At 34.8% G+C, this 20,109-nt stretch overlaps 1 protein-coding gene across 1 annotated transcript; it reads left to right on the forward strand.

The window, feature by feature from the left end:
• The first annotated feature begins 1,991 nt into the window (after positions 1-1,991).
• On the forward strand, positions 1,992-14,143 carry LOC111983108 (exocyst complex component EXO84A). The gene is given in 8 exon segments (XM_065762548.1): positions 1,992-2,164; positions 8,158-8,314; positions 9,401-9,498; positions 10,266-11,307; positions 11,736-12,251; positions 13,032-13,220; positions 13,317-13,453; positions 13,639-14,143. Coding segments are annotated over 8 exon segments (2,466 nt in total). The 3' UTR covers positions 13,793-14,143.
• Positions 14,144-20,109: the final 5,966 nt, after the last annotated feature.

The following is a 20,109-nucleotide window of genomic DNA, read 5'->3' on the forward strand; positions in this document are numbered from 1 at the left end:
GGATCCACCATTTTTAGTGGTTGTCTACCTTCCCGATGACAAAAGAAATTATGTTTTCTTATTTCTCCATTTTTTTTCTCCAAACGACATTTTATAATTCTAAAACCATTTTGATTTGCATAATTTTTATAGAAAATGAAAGCTTCTTCTTCACTAAGAAAACATTGACCAACAAAAGGCTCAAATTCATTTTCTATTGAATTTATATCCTCATATTCTTCTATAACCCCCGTTTCATCTATTGGACATTCATTCCAATCAATTATTTCCTCTCCACGTGTGTTATTATTTTTTTCCATCATTTAGAAACTCGTTTAACTCAACACAATTCCTTGAAACACTTCCATGAATCTCACTTGCAATTACATCATCATCAATTTGTGCTATATTAAAACAAGAATTGAAAAAAAAATCAATATCATATTATACGTTAAATGAAATATGGAGTACAAATAAAATAAAAAATAATAGTACCTTCTTGAGGTAGTTCATTTAAGTCAAAGTAATTCATTAGAACAAGTTGATGAGTCTCACTTGCAACTAAATTGTCATCCAGTTGTGCTACATTAAAACAAGATTAAAAAAATCAATATTCAATATCATCTTTTAAGATAAATGAAAAAAATTATACAAATACAATAAAATAAAAGTTCATTCTTGAAGTAATTCATTTTAGTTAAAACAATTCCTTTTACCAACTTGATGAGTCTCACTTATAACTAAATTTTCATCCATTGGTGCTATATTAAAACAAGATTAAAACAATCCATATCATACTTTAGAATAAATGAAAAAAAACAAAAAACAAAAAACATGATACAAATAAAATAAGATAATGACTAGATGCTCTATGAACATAATCTTGACCATTTTTTTTTTGTCTGATCTAAGGGGTAAACCTTGTCATGCATGACCCTCAATTCCTCTCACAATACACACAACTTTGATTGTAGTTGCTAGAAATCCTCTGCATATGACAATGGCATCTTCAAGGGAATACACAATTGAAAAAACCCACGTGCATCCTTTGGGCAACATTGGAAAAGCTTGTACCAGTTCTTATTTTGCTTATCCAAAATCCTCGCGCTTGCTCTCAAGCCACAGAAACAATTGGAATTTCGGAACCGAAGGCCATCGTCAATATCTTCATGCATTGCGTCCGACATCTGCAAGAAGAAGCCACAAACCTACTCACTTACACATTGCAAAACGTAATCAACACTATTAAACAACCATTTGAACATGCTATCAATTCGTGCAACAAAAACTATAGCAACATATCCAAGCAGACCCTATGGCTATGCAATTTCCTATAACTGTTTTCAATTTTTGGTGCAAGATTAATACAAACTTTCAAAATTTTGAATTAGAAAACCATCATTGACAGAACTAGAACAGAGAAAACCAAAAGTACTCCTAAACCTCACAAAACCTTTCTTTTGATCACTATAATTGAGGAATTGGCCTCAATAGCACCACATTATATCCATCATATCCAAATTGAATTCAACAAAATTCAGTCAAACCTACCACAAAATCATCAAATTCACCAAGCTTAAATTCATGAATAATTAAACTAAACCCAATCAACTAAAACTAACAGTAAAAATTCACTAAAGAAACCAATAATCAGCTATGGAGAATTTCATATTAGCTTAAAAATCACACTCAAAAGACCCTCAAATTTCAAACAACAAACAAGCAACATTGTAGTTTGGTAGCTGAGAAACTCTATGAAAAACCACAAGAAATTATTAATTTAGAGTTCAGAAGATTTGTTAGCCTTTTTTTTTTTTTTAAATCTTCCGACGCTTTCTCGACAACCAAACAGAGTGTTAAGAAAAATGAAAAATCGAATGGGTTGTAAATCAAACATTGTTTCAACAGCAAAAGATTTCGAGAATGTACCTAAAAGATTTCGAGAATGTAGGGCGTGTATGTCTGGATTGTAAATCAAATATTGTTTCAATAGCAAACAAAGAACAGAAAAAATGAGAAATCTGAGTGAAGAAGGAACTGTTCAGTCTTTAGACAAAAACCCATTGACAAGGAAGGTGAAAGTGAGATTCGAACCTGGATCTTGGAGTGATAGGTCAGCGGCAACAGAAGCTCGATTAGTTGCTGGGTCTTGGAGTGCTGATAATGGAGATGAGATCCGAGGAACGTGAAGCCCAGCAGTAAATCTTCTAAGGCGTTAATGGAGATGAGGACTGTGCATGGGTTTGGTTTTCTACTCTCAGGGAAGAGAAGGGATAAAGAAGGAAAGAGAGGAGCAACGGGAATTTGATGTTCTCTCTCCTGATTTAGAAAACGTTTATTTCGTACTTTGGTCAGCTTTTTTTACAATTCAATACACACATACCAAACACATATTTATATTTTTTGAACACTGAAACATGTTATTTAAACCATGATACCAAACACATTTTTTTGTTTTATAAACACTAAAAACACATTTTTCAACAACACTTTTTAAACCAGAGTTTTCACATCTTTTTAAACAACAATCTTTGAACTCTATGACCAAATGGGCTCTAAGTCTTTCTCTAAGTCTGAGGCATATTGGTCAATCTGTCTCATAACAACATAATCACCAAATCTTGGCATATACCTACAAAGAACAAAATGCCTCTTTATACGTGTGTTTACTGTTTACACTAGGTAGTCCATGAGCAGGTCCAATGGCAAATTCTACAATGTGAAGTTTTGGGCATCTTATTGGAACTTCTTTAAATATGACTCTGCAGATTGGTTAAAAACGATACTACATACTACCTATACAGCTTATGATAAGGGTAAAATTGTAAGTGTACGCTCACTAATGGGAAGGCATAAAGCGATGTTCCAAACAAACCCGTCGGCTTTACTTGTGTCCATCAACAAGAGAAAACAGTAGGGAGTCTACTGCTTTAAGCTGACGAGGTCAATGTAGGAAGAATAGAAAGCTGACACCACTAAGCTGAAAGAGATACATGAGGCTGACGATTCTGACATAATCTTGACTTGGCCACCACGCATGTATGTATTTGGAAATGTCTTGTGCCCCACGCTCAGTGTTAGTCTCCTAAAAGGAAAGGATCCCGCAATATATGTTTATAAGGATTCTTATAAGGAAAAGACTTCTAACTCAAGGAAAAGATGTCAACCCTCTATTACTATAAAATCCCCAATACCCTCACAAACCAAAGTACGCATAATTCAGCCTAGCTCTGGCACTCTAGAGTTGTGAGAAGTTCTAACTTAACTTTCGGAGGGTATTTGGCCAGCACCACACCGGTGCTCTCTGTAAGGTCTTTTCTTTTTGTTGTACAAATTACGTTGCAAGCACGTGAGGACCGTGTGACTTACTAGTGGTTTTTTCGGCATCATCAGCTTATTAAGTAACAAAATTGAGTTAGTCCTTCGCGGTCTAACTATTTGTATGTCATCACACATCTAATATCATTGGTTGAGCTTATTTGGAGTTGGAAGCTTACAATCACATGAGATAACTGAATAATGTTAGAGATGCTACACATTTTATTATAATAAACTTTACGAATTAATTTATTACCAATTACAAAAATATAATTTTAAGTTCTAACATTCATTTACTATGTTATTGAAATCTTACTAATTGCATTTATTACCACATTAATTTATAAACTTTGTGTAATAAAATTTGTATTGTTTTAACATTTTACAAAGAGAAATTGTACGGTGAATCCATATCATGGTGACTTAAAGTTTTTTCATATTTAGATGGATTTATTGAAAAATATAAACAAATCTATTGTAGGATCTCACTTATATAGATTAATGAGAATACTTACTGAATCTTTTTCAATAGATTTTGCTTTGTAAAGAATTTTTTTTTCTTACTAATGAGTACATTACATAATTGCCATAGAAAAACCCATGATATGATTTTTAGGTTGATAATACAAACATATATAGATGTATATATGTGTATATATACACAAAATATTAGAATTAAAGTAGAATTTTTAAGGTGCAATCTTATAAGCAATCAATTGTTTTTCTCCTTTTAACTGGATTAATGAATTGTTTTATATTTCAACCATGTGGTGATATTATCTTATTTTTTGGGAAAATAATGATTTTGGTTCTTAAACTGTCTTAGTGTTCAATTTCATCCATGAATGATCAATTTCTTGAAATTGTTTCTCAAAAAAAAAAAAATATTGAAATTGAAGTTTTTGTCAATTGGGCAAAACTTAGGTCCAGTATCTTAGATGTTGTTCCTTAGATTCTCCACTTAAATTTTAGCCACATGTCCAACTAATTAAATAGCAAACACTGTTAAACCCATCCGTTAGAATGACACCTTCTAGTTTGGCCATAAAAAACACCCCTGTTTATTGTGTTCTTATTGCAGCTCACCGATCTTTTTTCAGATTGCCGAAAAAACACCACCGCTTTGGGGCACTTGGTTTTAAATCCAATTAAAACAAGAGGTATTTGATAGACAAAATAGATCCAGCAAATAATATCACTGGGAACATCACCATCTCAACAAATAATTTCAAAATTAGAGGATAGGATTTAGAGGTAATGTTCACTGGAACAAATCGAAGTTAGATTTGGAAAAAGGCCGGCAAGGATTTCCTTGTATCTTTATTTTAAGCACATCATTTGTGGCTGGCCTCTTTGCCCATTCTTATGGGTTTGGAAAGAAAACTTAAAGGCATCCACCATTGTCCTCGCCACTAGTTCACTTCAGGAGCCACTGCCAATTATGCCGATGGTAGATCTGAATCAATCTTGGAGTTTAGGATTATTTAGATCTAGACAGATAGAGAGTAATGGAGAGAGAGAAAAAGGGAGAGAAGGGAGAAGAGAGGTTGAGATAAAGCTAAGGCACTACAGTTGGTAGCAATGAGTGGTGAACGACAAAGCTCGGAGCTCTCAGCCATGGTCTTCAATAGATGAGAGGAGATCGAGAACGAGAGTTTTTTTTAATTTTAAAAACGAAAACAATAGAATTGAAGTTTTTTTTTTTTCCCTCTCTTTTGACGTAAGCAACCACAACAGCTCATGGATAGTCTTTTAAAATACAAAAAGTGCTCAATTTTACACATTTTAACCCAAAAACTCCCCACATCAGTCTTTGTAAAAATGTCTAAATATGCACAATGGTCTTGCAAATGAACAATAACCGTGTATATATACACGATTACTGTTCACCGTGTAAATGATTTTTTTATTCTTTTTTCTCTCTCCTCTCTTCACCTCACTCTCTTTTCCATTCTCTCCCCTCTCACGGTTACAGTTCACAGTGTTAAAAAAAATGAATATTTTATTTGAATAAATGTGATTAATAGACAAACTGATGTTGGAGTTTTGTAAAAATATGTATGTAAAATAGAAAAAGTAAGTTTTAGATGTGCAAAATGGAATAAATTTTGCAAATACTGATGTGGATGCTAAGTGTTTTACACCGTTTGTGCTAATTTACTGTACTTAAGTTTTGCCCTTTGTCAATTAGTGTAAAGAAAATTCAAGTGCCTTGACTTAGCCCCTAATTAAAGTTTTTGAAAATGGTTCAATATCCACATTTTTGTTGTTTTTTTTTTTTAATTTAGTAATTGCTATGAAAAAAAAAATCTTGGTAAAGTTTGTTGAAGGGAATATTGTATTGTATATTAATTCCAAATTTGATTCTCAAAAAAAAAAAAAAAAATCCAAATTAGTCTCTTTAAACTTTCTTTCTAGACGTGATCTGACTCTTAATTTGTGCATCCATTCCATGTGATCTGACACTTTTGAGAATCATATGAGCGTTATCATAATAAACCTTTATTACTGTTCATGAGAATTTTAAAAAATTTTCCGAACATTCCCATATTTCAAGGAAATCCATATCTCACCATGCATTTTGATTCTCATCAAAATTTTCTTTATAGGAATATGAATTTCCTTCTAGAGTGTTCCCATTACTTTTTTTTTATCTTTTAGATGACAATAATACCCAATTTAATACCCTTTAACTAATAAAAATATAAGAGTAATTCTTTTCTACTCTTATATAATACAAATTCTCAGCAAAGCTAAATCTTGCTATACACTTTTTATTACACACTTTGTATGCACTTCTTGTATTCCAAATTTGATTCTCAAAAAAAAAAAAAAAAAATCCAAATTAGTCTCTTTAAACTTTCTTTCTAGACGTGATCTGACTCTTAATTTGTGCATCCATTCCATGTGATCTGACACTTTTGAGAATCATATGAGCTTTATCATAATAGACCTTTATTACTATTCATGAGAATTTTAAGAATTTTTCCGAACATTCCCATATTTCAAGGAAATCCATATCTCACCATGCATTTTGATTCTCATCAAAATTTTCTTTATAGGAATATGAATTTCCTTCTAGAGTGTTCCTATTACTTTTTTTTTATCTTTTAGATGATAATAATACCCAATTTAATACCCTTTAACTAATAAAAATATAAGAGTAATTCTTTTCTACTCTTATATAATACAAATTCTCAGCAAAGCTAAATCTTGTTATACACTTTTTATTACACACTTTGTATGCATTTCTTGTGAAATCAAGTTTTGAAAACACAATTTCAATTAAAAAAAAAGTGAAATCCTGTTTTAATTTTACTTTTTTAAATGAAATTGTGTTTTTAAAATACAATTTCAACCCACCTGGCAATGTGCGTACAATGAATGCGCAATAGAGGATGTGTGATAATCATTGCCCATCACAATAATACCTACTCTAGCTTCATCATTTATGCCATGGATGGGGAGGTTTTAAATGATGTGATGTGGCAGCGTCTCATTCGCCCAAGTAAGCAACATTGCAGGGATTGCACCTTGTTTAATTGCAGCTGATATGCTCTCCCTACGTCTCAATTCTCATCTCCTTGTTGATCCAATTTTATAGGAACTCAAACAAAACTACTTATTTGTATGTTTTCTTAGCTTTTCATTGTTTTCATTCTTTTTCTTTTGCATCACATATTGATCGAAACTTCTCATATTCTGGGCTTAAAAAAAACTAAGTATTGGTTGAAGCATTAATGGCATGTTTGAAGTGCAACAAGTTTATGATCCAAGAATTGGATAACTATTTTGGTTGAGAGAGAGGGGTAGTGGAGGAGGAAAGAGGAAAAAGAGAGTTTTAAAAAGGAAGGTTTTTTAGAGGGGAGGGAGAGGAGAGAAAAGCCAAGGCCGTTCAAGGGGAAGCTCAGTAATTAAACGGCCATGGAAACTATTTCTTTTATTGTATGAATCCACCTATCGCCTTCATAAATAGTAGATTTATGGGGGCATGCTTGTCAAAATTCCCCTAAGAGAGAGAAGAAAAAGAAAAAAAATTGTGGATGGGAAGAAAGTTAGTTACTTTCAGAATATAGCAACGTAATACTTATTCTCATCATGATATGAATTACCATAAATATAAAAGAAGAATATGGTAACGTAATCCTTATTCTCATCATGATAAGAATTACTATAAATATAAAAGAAGAAATTAAAGCATCACGTTATTATATATATTTGTATATATATTTTTTATACAAGATAAAATTTCTACTCTACTCTAATCTAAGTGTATACGTGTGTAAACCTCTTTTCTAGAAACTTAAACCTCAGCCTTTATCCCCACACCTCACAAGAATTTATATTAGTGAAGCAACCACCGTACCAAGAGTGCACGGTAATTCACGTTACTATATTCTAGAAGAGAGATGTTACGTCTACAACAATTTTACAACATTTTTACAACAAATCATAGGTGGTTAGTTGTTATTGGTTCAAATTTGAATTAAACACTAAGATTACTTTTTTGTCCCAACAATAACAACCAGTAACAACCTGCCACTTAGGATTTGTTGTAAAAATATTGTAGAAATGTTGTAGACATATCATTCCTCATTCTAGAATTACCTAATAATTTTTTCGGGAGAAGAATAAATGAGAAGAGTAATTAAAGTTAGAGAATGTTTAGAAAGACAATTTTTGTGTTACAACTTTTATCACTCAACTTTTTTCTTTAGCAATACTATAGATACAAAAAATTTTACAAAAGCTTAGATGGAAAGCTTTAATTAGTTTTTTTTTTTTTTTTTTATGTCGGCTAAAGAAGATTTTTTTTTTTTTTTTAAATAACCAATAATAGTTAATATGACTACAAAAAAGAGAAACAACAACAACAAAAATAGTCTCAAAAAACATATGGATATTTCGATCCTGTAGCTCATTATTAACACTCAGCGATAGGCTTGAGGTGTTCAAGACCTCTAACTTCGACCCTGATGCCTATGTCACCTCCAAATGCCAAATCATGAATGAAAAGGTTTTCTTCTCTCTTTGTTTTCTCTCCCTGCGTGGTATTGGTTGTGTTACATATATGGATATTGATCAATATACAACAGTTTCAGAAAATATATTTGAGAAATGGGTTTGCACCAATAGGTTCATATTTGAAAGTATTTTATGCATGCTTGTAATAAAACCCAGAATTTTTTTTTTTTAATTAAAAAAAAATCGAAGTTGTTCAGTTGTTCAGTGAAAATTTAAGAAAAATTTTCATGTGGGCCGATTAGTAAAATACAATATGGATCAAGAATAATTTTCATTGTAGTGCTTTTTTCACTGGCAATTGTGGGGGTCTTATAGTATGTTACAATGGCCATATGTTGGGTCCATATATGGTGTCCTGATTGTTTGCGAAAAAGCTTAGGTAGGATCCCATTTAACTGTCCATTGAGGTGTGGGACAAGGATGAACATTGATTTTATGTTCACAAGAGTTAATAAACGGACCAATGTGTTCATAAAATGAGTAGAACTAAAATAATAATATTAAGATAGATAAGTGAAAATATAATTAAAGACATGATACAAGATGTGGATATTGTTTTAAGATATATAAGTGGTCCTATTGATGAACAAAAGACAATGTGAGAGACGCTTGAGATGGTTTGGTCAATATGCAGACAAAAGCAATAAAGTTTGACTTTAGATGTAATAGAATGGCATAATTGACCCTTATTAATCAGGTGAAAATACGAGACTAAAGATTGGTTGTTGTTTATTTCTCAATAAATTTATTTTTGATGTTCAGGCAGTTTTGTACAATGTAACATGATTGTAAATTTGTAATCAGAATTTAAAATATTAAAATTCCTATTGTTTGTATGTTGCAATGAGATTTTCCTAATGTGAGGGCATATGTTTCAATTTGCTAGAATATACATACAGAATATGAAACTATGTGCTTGATATTTTATTTTTTCATACATAACATTAAAAAATGAACATTTCTCTTATCTGTTTTAGTTCTTAGTTGGTGAATCTAGCAAGTTAAGGAATAGAAAGCATAGTAATGAGAAGATTGTCATGTGAAACATAAGGTTAACATTTTTATCCACGTTTGACAGGAGATAAGGCACTTGTGCTCGTACCTTGTTGAACTGAAGAAGGCATCTGCTGAGGAAATGCGTAAAAGTGTCTATGCTAATTATGGTGCCTTCATCCGGTTAGCATCACTATACTAAGTATGTAAACGAGTTTCAAAGTGGTTACCACATGTCTCAGCTATTGCATATTCTCAATTTCATACTTCCAAATGCTTGTGGTTCTTAAGTTGTGCTGTTAACTGTAACTATTGAACTATTTAATGATCTTCTCAATTGTCCTTTACTGGAAATCTCTGTGTTTTGAACTAATGCAGAATTGTCAAAATTAGACACTGGAGCAACATCAGGTATTTTTTCAAGATATGGGCATGAATATCATTGACATAACCAACTTATTGGAACCTGCAATAGGTGAATGTCAATACTTTGTCTCCACATGCCACGCTTAATACTAGTAAAAATTGGAAAGGTTTCTTTGTCCTAAAAAAGAAAAATGCGCGATGAGAGTTTAGGAGCAACTCATATGTTGGAAGACAGAATGGTTGTAGACACCCTGAAAATTTTCTGGTGTTATTAAGAGTCTCCTAAAATGAAACTTCTGAACAGATAGGAGTCTCCTGGCAATGTTATGAACTACTTAGCTATCTTGGCTTTGCAGTTCTTAGGAAAAAAATCTATACCTTTCAAAAAGCATGTTTCTACTTTTCTTTTCTTTTAATAACAGTCATTCTTCCTCTCTCATAATTTGTCTGACCCTGACTAATCTATTGTGGATCCATAACCAACCCCAAATTTTTAGACCAAGGTTTGGCTGTTGTTGTATTCTTTCTTTCTCAAAGTATCCACATTCATTGTTTGTGAACTATCTGGGTTGTTTCATTTGCAGCACATCAAGAGAGATTTCAGATCTTGAAGGACAGCTCCTCTAAATGAGGAATCTCCTATCTACTCAGGCTGCTCTAGTTCATGGTTTATCTTAAGGAGTTCACATTGATTCCTTGTCCACTGGTCCTGAAGATTCAGCTGGAGAGGATGTATTGTACAAAAACAAGGAACTTTCCAACATAGAAAATTGGTTAGTAGAATTTTTAGACACCCTTGAAGTTCTATTGTCTGAGAGAAGAGTGGATGAAGCTTTGGCTGCCTTGGATGAAGGAGAAAGTATGGCCAAAGAAGCCAAAGAGAGGCAAACATTGAGCCAGACCATTCTCTTATCGCTGGAGACTACCATCACTGAACAGAGACAGAAACTAGCTGATCAGCTTGCAGAGACTACCTGTCAACCTTCTACTCGTGGTGTTGAGCTTCGTTCAGCTGTTCTATCTCTGAAAAAACTCGGGGATGGTCCTCGTGCCCATACATTGCTACTCAATTCTCATAAGCAGAAGTTGCAGGGTAATATGCAGAGTCTCCGCCCATCAAATGCTTCATATGGAGCAGCATATACAGCTTCACTCTCCCAGATTGTTTTTTCCACCATTGCACAAGCTGCAAGTGACTCATTGGCAGTTTTTGATGAGGAGCCTGCATATACTTCTGAGCTTGTAACTTGGGCAGTCAAACAAACTGAGGCTTTTGCTCTTATCCTTAAGAGGCATGGTCTAGCTTCCTCAGCAGCAGTTGGGGGCTTAAGAGTTGCAGCCGAGTGTGTTCATATATGCTTGGCTCACTGCTCTTTGTTAGAAGCTCGTGGATTATCACTTTCTCCTGTCCTTTTGAGACTCTTTAGGCCGCTCATTGAACAGGCCTTAAATGACAACTTAAAAAGAATTGAACAGAGCTGTGCAGCACTAGCTGCAGCAGATGATTGGGTACTCACTTATCTGCCAGCTGGTACACGACTGGCTTCAAGTACATCTCTTAGTAGTGTGAACCTATCCCAGCCTAAGCTTTCACCCAGTGCTCACAGATTCAATTCAATGGTTCAGGTGATTATTTTCCTTTGTATAGAATTTCTATCCTAGTGAAGGATGAATGTCATCTTCGTCAACTAATTTCTTCTTTTTAAAATGCCATTTACCCAATTGCTTTTCTTGGAAAAGAAGCTTGTAGCTTTCTTGTTTTGCTGAACCTGATTGCAACTATTAAATCAATAAGAAAGCCAAGTGTACTGAATTTTGATTATAGTATGGGATGAAAGATGGATCATCTGCCAAGCTCCAATTTTTATTGTTCATTATATCTTGCTAATTTGTTGAGGAGAATAGAATTCTGAAAAACAGTATATGTGGTTGACCTTGACTACGTTGAGAATCCATAGCCAACCCCAAAATTTTGGAAATGAGGCTTGGCTTCTGTTCTTTTAGATGTTGCTGATTCGTTAAACTTGACTAATTATGAAACATGCTGGAATCAGGAATTTCTTGAAGATGCGTGCCTCCTTGAAAGCCTGCAGTTGGATGTTTCCACATTGGAAGGTGTTTTACAAGTGTTCAACTCCTATGTAAACTTGTTGATAAATGCGTTACCAAGTTCAATGGACAATGAGGAGGACACACAAGTTTATGCAAACAAAATTGTTAGGATGGCAGAGACTGAAGCCCAACAGATAGCTTTGCTAGCTAATGCATTACTGTTAGCAGATGAGCTGCTCCCACGTGCTGCCATGAAGCTCTTGCCCTTGCAGCAGACGAACAGAATGGATGAGCCCCCTAGAAGAGGTTCAGACAGGCAAAGCCGTCTTCCTGAGCAAAGGGAATGGAAGAGACGACTTCAATGTTCAGTCGACCGCCTGAGAGATAGCTTCTGCCGACATCATGCTCTTGAGCTAACCTTCTTAGATGATGGTGACACTAGTATCAATGCTCAAATGTACATATATATGGATGATAATACAGATGAACCTGAATGGTTTCCATCTCCAATTTTTCAGGTAGTTGTCATTCTAAATTTCAATTTTACATCTTGTTTGGGATGTTATGGTACTATGCTTGATGTAGTAAAGGCATGGAATTGGTGATGAATTTGATTAAAAATTACAAGATGTCTCAAATAGAAACCTCAGAATAAATTGATCTCTGTCATAGTTGTCGTCATGCTGGTGCTTGAATAATACTCAAAAGACATTAAATATCAGTTTGTCCAACACAGCTAAAAGTAAATATTGAAGCCTCTTGGTTCATGTCGTACTTTATCATCTAGACCTCTTTAGAAGTCAAACCTAACCACAAGGGAAGCTTTTCTGTTGGGGCCTTACTAATTTATGGTGTATTAGTATGTTCTGTGCAACTGTTTTACTTCTGTAATAAAATTTATATTTTTTTACTGGAAGTAATATTGCTCTAGAAGTGTGCTGACATTATATAATTTAAAAATGCAAGAACTTTGAACAAAGTGCTGCAATTTTTTCTCCATTTGATGCTGTTGTTTCCATTTCTTCCTAGTTAATACAGTTGCTTTCTCAGCTACCTTTCCATTTGCAACTTTTATAATGCAGTGACACTGCAGATTATTCATATTCAAGGACTCAAACCAAGTAATTTGACTTATCCTAGCTTTTTTTTAGTACGGTTGATTGCTTTCTGATTAGTGCAGCAAATAATCTGCATCTATATGGACCATATCATTATATATCATACATCTTTTTTTCACTACAAATGCTATTTCGTTTACCAAAATCCTGTAGATTTCCATTGACTACATCTCCTTTCAGGTACTCTTTGCAAAATTGACAAGGATGGCAAGCATTGCAACGGATATGTTTGTAGGTAGGGAAAGGTTTGCAACTGTTCTATTGATGAGACTTATAGAGACTGTAATCCTGTGGCTTTCTGAAGATCATAGCTTTTGGGAAGACATAGAGGAGGGGCCAAAGTCTTTAGGTCCTTTTGGCCTTCAACAGGTACATTTTCACAACAGTCTCCTTTATGGCTTTATCTCTATGTGTTTTTGGTGTGAGCAATTGATATATTATATATATGGTTTCATTGTTATGCAGTTATACTTGGATATGGAGTTTGTGATACTTTTTTCATCCCAAGGCCGTTACTTATCCTGGAATCTGCATCAAGTTATCAAGAATATTGTAGGTAGAGCTATAGACTCAGTTGCTGCCACTGGAATGGATCCTTACAGGTACATTTAGTTGGCAGAAAAGTATACTAAAGAAAACTTGGGGCTAAAGAAAATTCTTTTGACTATGGCAACATAGCCCGCTCTTGTTGAAGCTACCTACTTGTCTTATGCATAATAAGCTAATAACCTTTTTTATGAACCAAAGTTGCCTATGAAAATCTGTCTAATAACCTTGTTTTTTGCAGCGTGTTGCCAGAGGATGACTGGTTTGCTGAAGTTACTCAAATAGCAATAAAAGTGTTGACTGGGAAAGCCAACTTTGGTAATGTAGATAGAGATGTGACCAGCCCCACGGCATCTATATCAGCAACATCAGTCTTTTCTCATGGGAGCAGCTAGAGATCAGCCAATTCATAAGGGTATTATGCCTACTGCCGGAACGAGAACCTGGCCTTTCTTATTTTCTATCCAGTGATTGATTAATCAGCAGCCTTGAATCTTTGATTGATCAGCTGCCAAGAGCCTTGTAGCTCAACAAGCACCTCCTGGTGTTTGTAACGAAGGCATTCAAAATTCAAATCTCCCTCCCCAATGATTGATTAATCAGCAGCCTTGAATCTTTGATTGATCAGCTGCCAAGAGCCTTGTAGCTCAACAAGCACCTCCTGGTGTTTCTAACGGAGGCATTCAAAATTCAAATCTCCCTCCCCCCCCAAACACCAATTGCTGTAACTTGTAACTATTGAATTATTCAAAAATAAATAAAAATTCTCTCATTAATCAACTGCTTATGATCTTTCACTCTATTCCATTGGTACAAAAGCCATTTTTACAAAACTTTTGGGTAAAAAAAAAAAAATCCTTTTTAAAAGGTATTATCCTTCCCACTTTTTTTCAAAAAGCTCTCTTTAATTTCTCCTTTCATACTTCCAAAAGTCACTTTTAAATCTCAATAATCAATACGAAATGGAATTTGAATATAATGGAAATGATCAATTTTTTTGGAACTGCCATTAAAAAGTTACAATAGGTTATTAGATCTTTCCTCTAAAGTAAAAATGCTCAATGGCTACAAAAGATACAAAATCTAGAAAACTTTGTTTCAATGGCTAATCAAGGTACAGAAGTACCAATGTACACAAACACACATTATTTTTGTATTATTTTTTTTATTTTTTTTTTGTCTTTCTATTTTGAAAAACAAACAAAATAACGACTAAACAACCAAACAAAAACAGACAAACAACATGAAAGTATGAAGATAGATGCAGATGCATGAAAGCATGATTCCAAAAGCAGATAAGAAATCAAGCAATGGTAGTCCTTCTTTAGATAAAAAGAATTAAAGTAGAGGACAAATAGAAAAGACAATTAAGTCTTAGAGCATGATAGAAAGGTGCAGATGCATGAAAACATGATTCCAAAAACAGATAAGAAATCAAGCAAAGAGAGTCCTACTTTAGATAGAAAGAATTAAAGTAGAGGACAAATAGAAAAGACAATTAAGTCTTAGGCTCTTTTCTCACCCACACAGCATGAGTCTTTGGCCGTGAAGATGAAAAAGCACATGTCCTAGTATGTCTACTAAAAGACATAGAAGAATTAGAATTTTTCTTAAATTGAGTTAAAAAGCTCAAAGTTTTTAATAACTCTCCAAACAAAGGTATAGGTCCTTGAGAGGAAACCTGTGACCATTTGGACAATTGCTTATGAGGATACAACTTAAATCAATTAGGAAGAATGTGTCCAGAAGCACCACAATGGTGACAAACATGAGGTCTAACAAAGGATTTAGATTTCATACCTTTATTACCTTTCTCAGATTGGGGCACAAAGACAGTCCTTGATCTAGAAGCCGTGGAAGAGGAGGGGCTGGAGGAAATAGCATATCCTAAGCCAGTTTTATCAGAACTAGGCTTTTGAGAATTCAATACCTCATCAAGTTTTGCACTATACATCTTCTCTATTTGAGTTCTAGCTTGACTAAGCTTAACCTCAAGATTCTTGACATTTTCTTCTAATGAGGCGTTCTCTACAACAAAAGTCTCAACTAACCTTGTAGTCTCATCTAGTTTGACTAACAGATCAGCTTTTTCAGTTTTTACCTCATTGAGCTCTTTTCTACAAAGATGAGAAGTTTTTTCAGATTTTATGAATTCAGTCCATAGCTTATCATAGGCTTCCTAAAGGGTCATCTTCTTTGGTACTTCATTATCAAAAGAATCCTTAATGTCACTAGCACCCCCCACAATCACCTTATCGGTTGTGGCAACACAGGCCATAACGTGACGACATTCATCCACAAATTCATTAGAAAAGTCATCCTCAATGTCACTCCAAGTAGCAACCAACCCTTTATCTTCTGACTTCTTGTTCTTTTCCTTTATGAGGTAGTTTGGACACTCTATCCTCATATGACCAAAACCTTTGCACTCATGGCATTGGATGAGGGGTTTCTCGTTCTTGCCCTTCCTTGAGGATTTAGGTTTCTTAGGAGCTTTGCCCTTATCCTTTTTCCTAAACTAAAGAAGCTTGATAATCTCATCAGTTATGAAGGTTAGATCCTCATCCTCATCTTCACTTTTATCTTCATCTTCAGAATCCTCAATCTCTTCCTCTATATCCTTTTTCCTAACAATTTTGAATTCTGCTATAAATTCTCCAAGGTTGAAAGCAAAATTTACAATATCCTTGAGTTTAGCATAAAACTAATCAAAGGTCTCATCTTCCTCCATCCTTATTTCTTCAAAACTACTAGTGAGTTGTTGAAGCTTCACAGTCTTTACTGCCTTGGTACCTTCATAGGTGGTCTCAAGAATGGTCCATGCTTCCTTGGCAACTTCTGTGGATGATATTTTCTTGAATTCCTCATTGGTTACCCCACAAAACAAAGCATTCAAGGCCCTACTGTTGAAATTTGCTGCAATGATTGTTGCATCATCCTAATCTATCGACGATTCCTTTGGCTTAATCCAGCCAACTTCAACAGCTTGCCATACTTGTTCACCTAGAGTCTGTAAAAAAACTTTCATATGAACTTTTCAGTACGCATAATTAGTTTCATCAAATAAAGGAGGAATAAAAAAAGATTGTCCATGATCCATGACAACAGGAGTCAAGGATCACACTCAAGAAATTAATCCAATCAGAGTGAACCCACTCTGATACCACTTGTTGGGAAATTTAGACCCTAGTTGATAGAATTAATAAGTTTTAAACCCAAATTGTTAATTAGATTTATTATGACTAAAACTTATTAAAAACAAACAAATATCAATATCATGTCAAAATCATGTAGCGAAAATAATAAATAAGACAAGATATGATGACCCAAGAAAATCAATAAAACCAACTAGTTTCACAGTAAAAAATCTAGGGGGAAACCTTCCCAAAAAGCAATCCACTATAGTAAAGAGAAGTTTCAAATCTAGTACAAAACTTTTGTCCCTAGACTCTACAATCCTCGTAGATGAACTCACAGCAGAAACCTTCCACCGCTTCAGAACCTCTGAACTCTTAATATATGAACGCCACCCTTTTTGTTGTGCGAATCCCAGTACGTGACTAACTCCTTTGCACGAATCCCAATACATGACTCACCAAATCACCAACTAGAAGAAGATGTTGGCTACAAAGTTCTTCACTTCATCAATAATGAAGATCAAGAAGCACTTGGTTACAAAACCCTAAGGCGCAAATTTGTAGTAGCTTCTTTCAGAGAGAATAAAGCATCGGTCACCTTTTGCATATGTTCTCCTTATATTCTTTTATATGACGGCCTCTAAAATAAGACTTATATAAGTCTAGGGTTGTGAGAAAAGAAACCCTACACAAATACAAAAGCCTAGCCCAAAAATCAGATCTAAAAATTCTAATTTCCTGTAACCTCGATCGATGGGGAGGTGTCAAGGAGGTGTCGAGCTTTAAACCTCGATATATAGCTAGGTGTCGAGAAGCTGTCGAGGGGACAAGAGCTTTCTTGATCGATCTACAAGCTATCGAGAAGGTGTCGAGATTGCGATAACAATCAATTGAAAAGCTCGATAGATAGCCAGCTATCGAGAGGTGTCGAGCAGCTGTCAAGATATCTGTTCGCATGTGTCGAGCTATCTGTCTAGCTTTAATGAACACCTTTTCTTCACTTGTTTCTTGGTCCAATCTTCATGTCTTTAATACTAGACTTGAACAACATGTTTCTTGAAGTATTAAACACATCCTAGATCTACCCAATTATAAGTAAAGTGCGTTTTGTCAAAGGATTAGCCAATTACATAAAAGAATGACATATGTTCTTTAACAAGTGAAACCACATATGTCTTAACAAGTTATACTAACTTGTTACTAATGTTTGAATTTCCATCCATTGTGCTCTGTTTTTGTGGCCTTTTCTGCTATATTTATAGATGGCTCCTACCAAGAAGAAAACCACTGCTAAGAAGGGTGATAAAAGACTAAAAATGGACAACTCCAAGTTCAGATTTACTCAATGCTTTGAGAGATACAAAGTGTACTACCTGAATGCAACAATCATTCAAGAAAGATTCGTGGACTTAGTGGATTTGAAGGACACTTTCATTCCCAACTGTTTTGAAGGTAGAGGTTGGGATAAGTTGTTGAGTGACTTGTCTGGAGTGTGTGAGCCTTTAATTAGGGAGTTTTATGCAAATGCTATGCTAAAAGAGGATGAAATTAATTGTTGAATAAAAGGAAAGGAATTCACTATAGATGCGGGTGATATAGATGAGGTGCTGGGACTTGAAGGCTTAGATGACCATGACTTCACCAATTACAAGAACAGGATGCTATCCATAGAAACTATCTCAACACTAATGCCTTCCCAGCTGACATGAGGTGTCTAACCACCATCATGATGTTCAACCTGTACCCAGTAAGGAAGCTAACTACAATCAACAATGCTAGAGCTATCTTTCTCATGGAGCTCAAGGAGAACACCTTCATAGACATCAAATCTTACATCTTTGACACAATTGTGGATGAGACTAGAACAACTTCAAGGGTCAAGCTGATTTTTCCCAGCCTTCTTATGTCACTTTTTAGATTGAAAGGTGTTGAAATCCCTCAAAATATCAGTCTCATGCCTACACTCTCAGCCATTAACAAACAAAGCATCACAAGGATACAAGTTTGTCTTTCAGGTGATGAAGAAGAAGGTGAACCAATGGAAACTGAGACAGAGGCTGTAGGAGAACCCTCAAGCTCAAAAGGTCATGGCAAGAGGAGCAGAGTTTCATTTTCATCAGCTGTACCTTCAGATGCATTCCAGATTATCCTAGAGAGGATAGATGGACTCAAAGATGTCTAGAATGAACAATCTAACAGGCTGGCTGCACTTCAAGATCAGATGAACATCCTCTCAGCAAAGTTTGATAGCTTCTTCACTTAGCAGTGACCCTTTGGCCATTTCGGTCAAAAAGGGGGAGATTTTTGGGGGAAGCTCTTGAGGGGGAGTGCCAGTTTGAGGGGGAGATTGCCTTAAAAACTTTATTTCAGTATTTATTTTATCATGGGTTTATGTGTTTTAGTATTATGTTCTAGATAATGTTTTGTTTTTTTTTTTTCTTTTATGGGTTTGATACACTATGGTTAATGTTTTGGTTTAAACTCATGGATCTGTTTACTTTTGAAAGCTCTTGGTACAAGTATATAAGATGATATATTCAGTTTAAGTTTTGTTTTATACCTTTTACTTTTGTAAGCTTTTAAGGGTTTGTACCCATGCTTTGTAGCTTTTGTACTTGTTGTTAAATGTCATGCATATTCTTTAAGTACTTCACTCTTGTGCCCTTTGTTGGATTTTATATCCTTAATGCAATTACCTTGTGTTGTTGCATTGGTTGAGTGTTGGACATGCAAATGATACTTTGCAATAGAGCTTATTAGCATGCATGGTCGGATGTTCATTCCTTGTGTGAATGAGCATTGTGGTCACTTTTTATAGTGATTGTTCGTTTTTGGTCAAGCCATGGTCTACTGCTTTATTCTTTTTGCTTGATCGCATTGTGCTTGCTCCATATGCATTATAAGTTTTTTGCATACAATAATCATACTGTGTTGTTGTATTTCAGGAGATACTTGTTCTTATGATTCAAGAGCTTCACAGATTCTAAAATTAGGTGTGAGTGAGTTTTGTTCAACTGTTCCCAACTCACGCATTAAGTCTAGAGTTTGTTGTAAGGTTTTGTCATGGAATAGCCAAATTGGGAGATTGTAAGGTTAAACTTAATCAACCATCTTGTTGGCTTTATTCCATGCCAATTTTCTTGTAATTTAGCACTTTAAAACCCTGTATTTAGGTGGGAATCATGTAAGGGTAGTGTGTGAGAGAGTGTGAAGAAATGCTCAAGAATGTGCAGTAAAGCGAGGACTCGTGACTGGATCTCACGGGTGGCTCATGACTGTCAAGCCGCCAAATGATGCACACGAGTGAAGCATGCAAAGAAGCTGAACCGTGATGCCAGTTGTTGCACTACAGGACAAAAAGTCTAGATTGGCCATTTAGTTAGCTCGCGGCTTGAACTCATGACTTAATCAAGTCACGAGGCCAAGTCGCCAGCCTGCTCTGCTTTGAAAAAACTGACTCTTCGCATTCCTTTCTCACCCTAGTATAAATACCCCTTATACCCACGAAATGTAGAGAGCTTTCAGAGAGAATTTTTAGAGAGAAACCTTAGAGAAAAACATGATTGACTTATCCA

The sequence above is a fragment of the Quercus suber genome, unplaced genomic scaffold, assembly GCF_002906115.3.
Source record: "Quercus suber isolate HL8 unplaced genomic scaffold, Cork oak 2.0 scaffold_463, whole genome shotgun sequence".
Lineage (NCBI taxonomy): Eukaryota > Viridiplantae > Streptophyta > Magnoliopsida > Fagales > Fagaceae > Quercus > Quercus suber.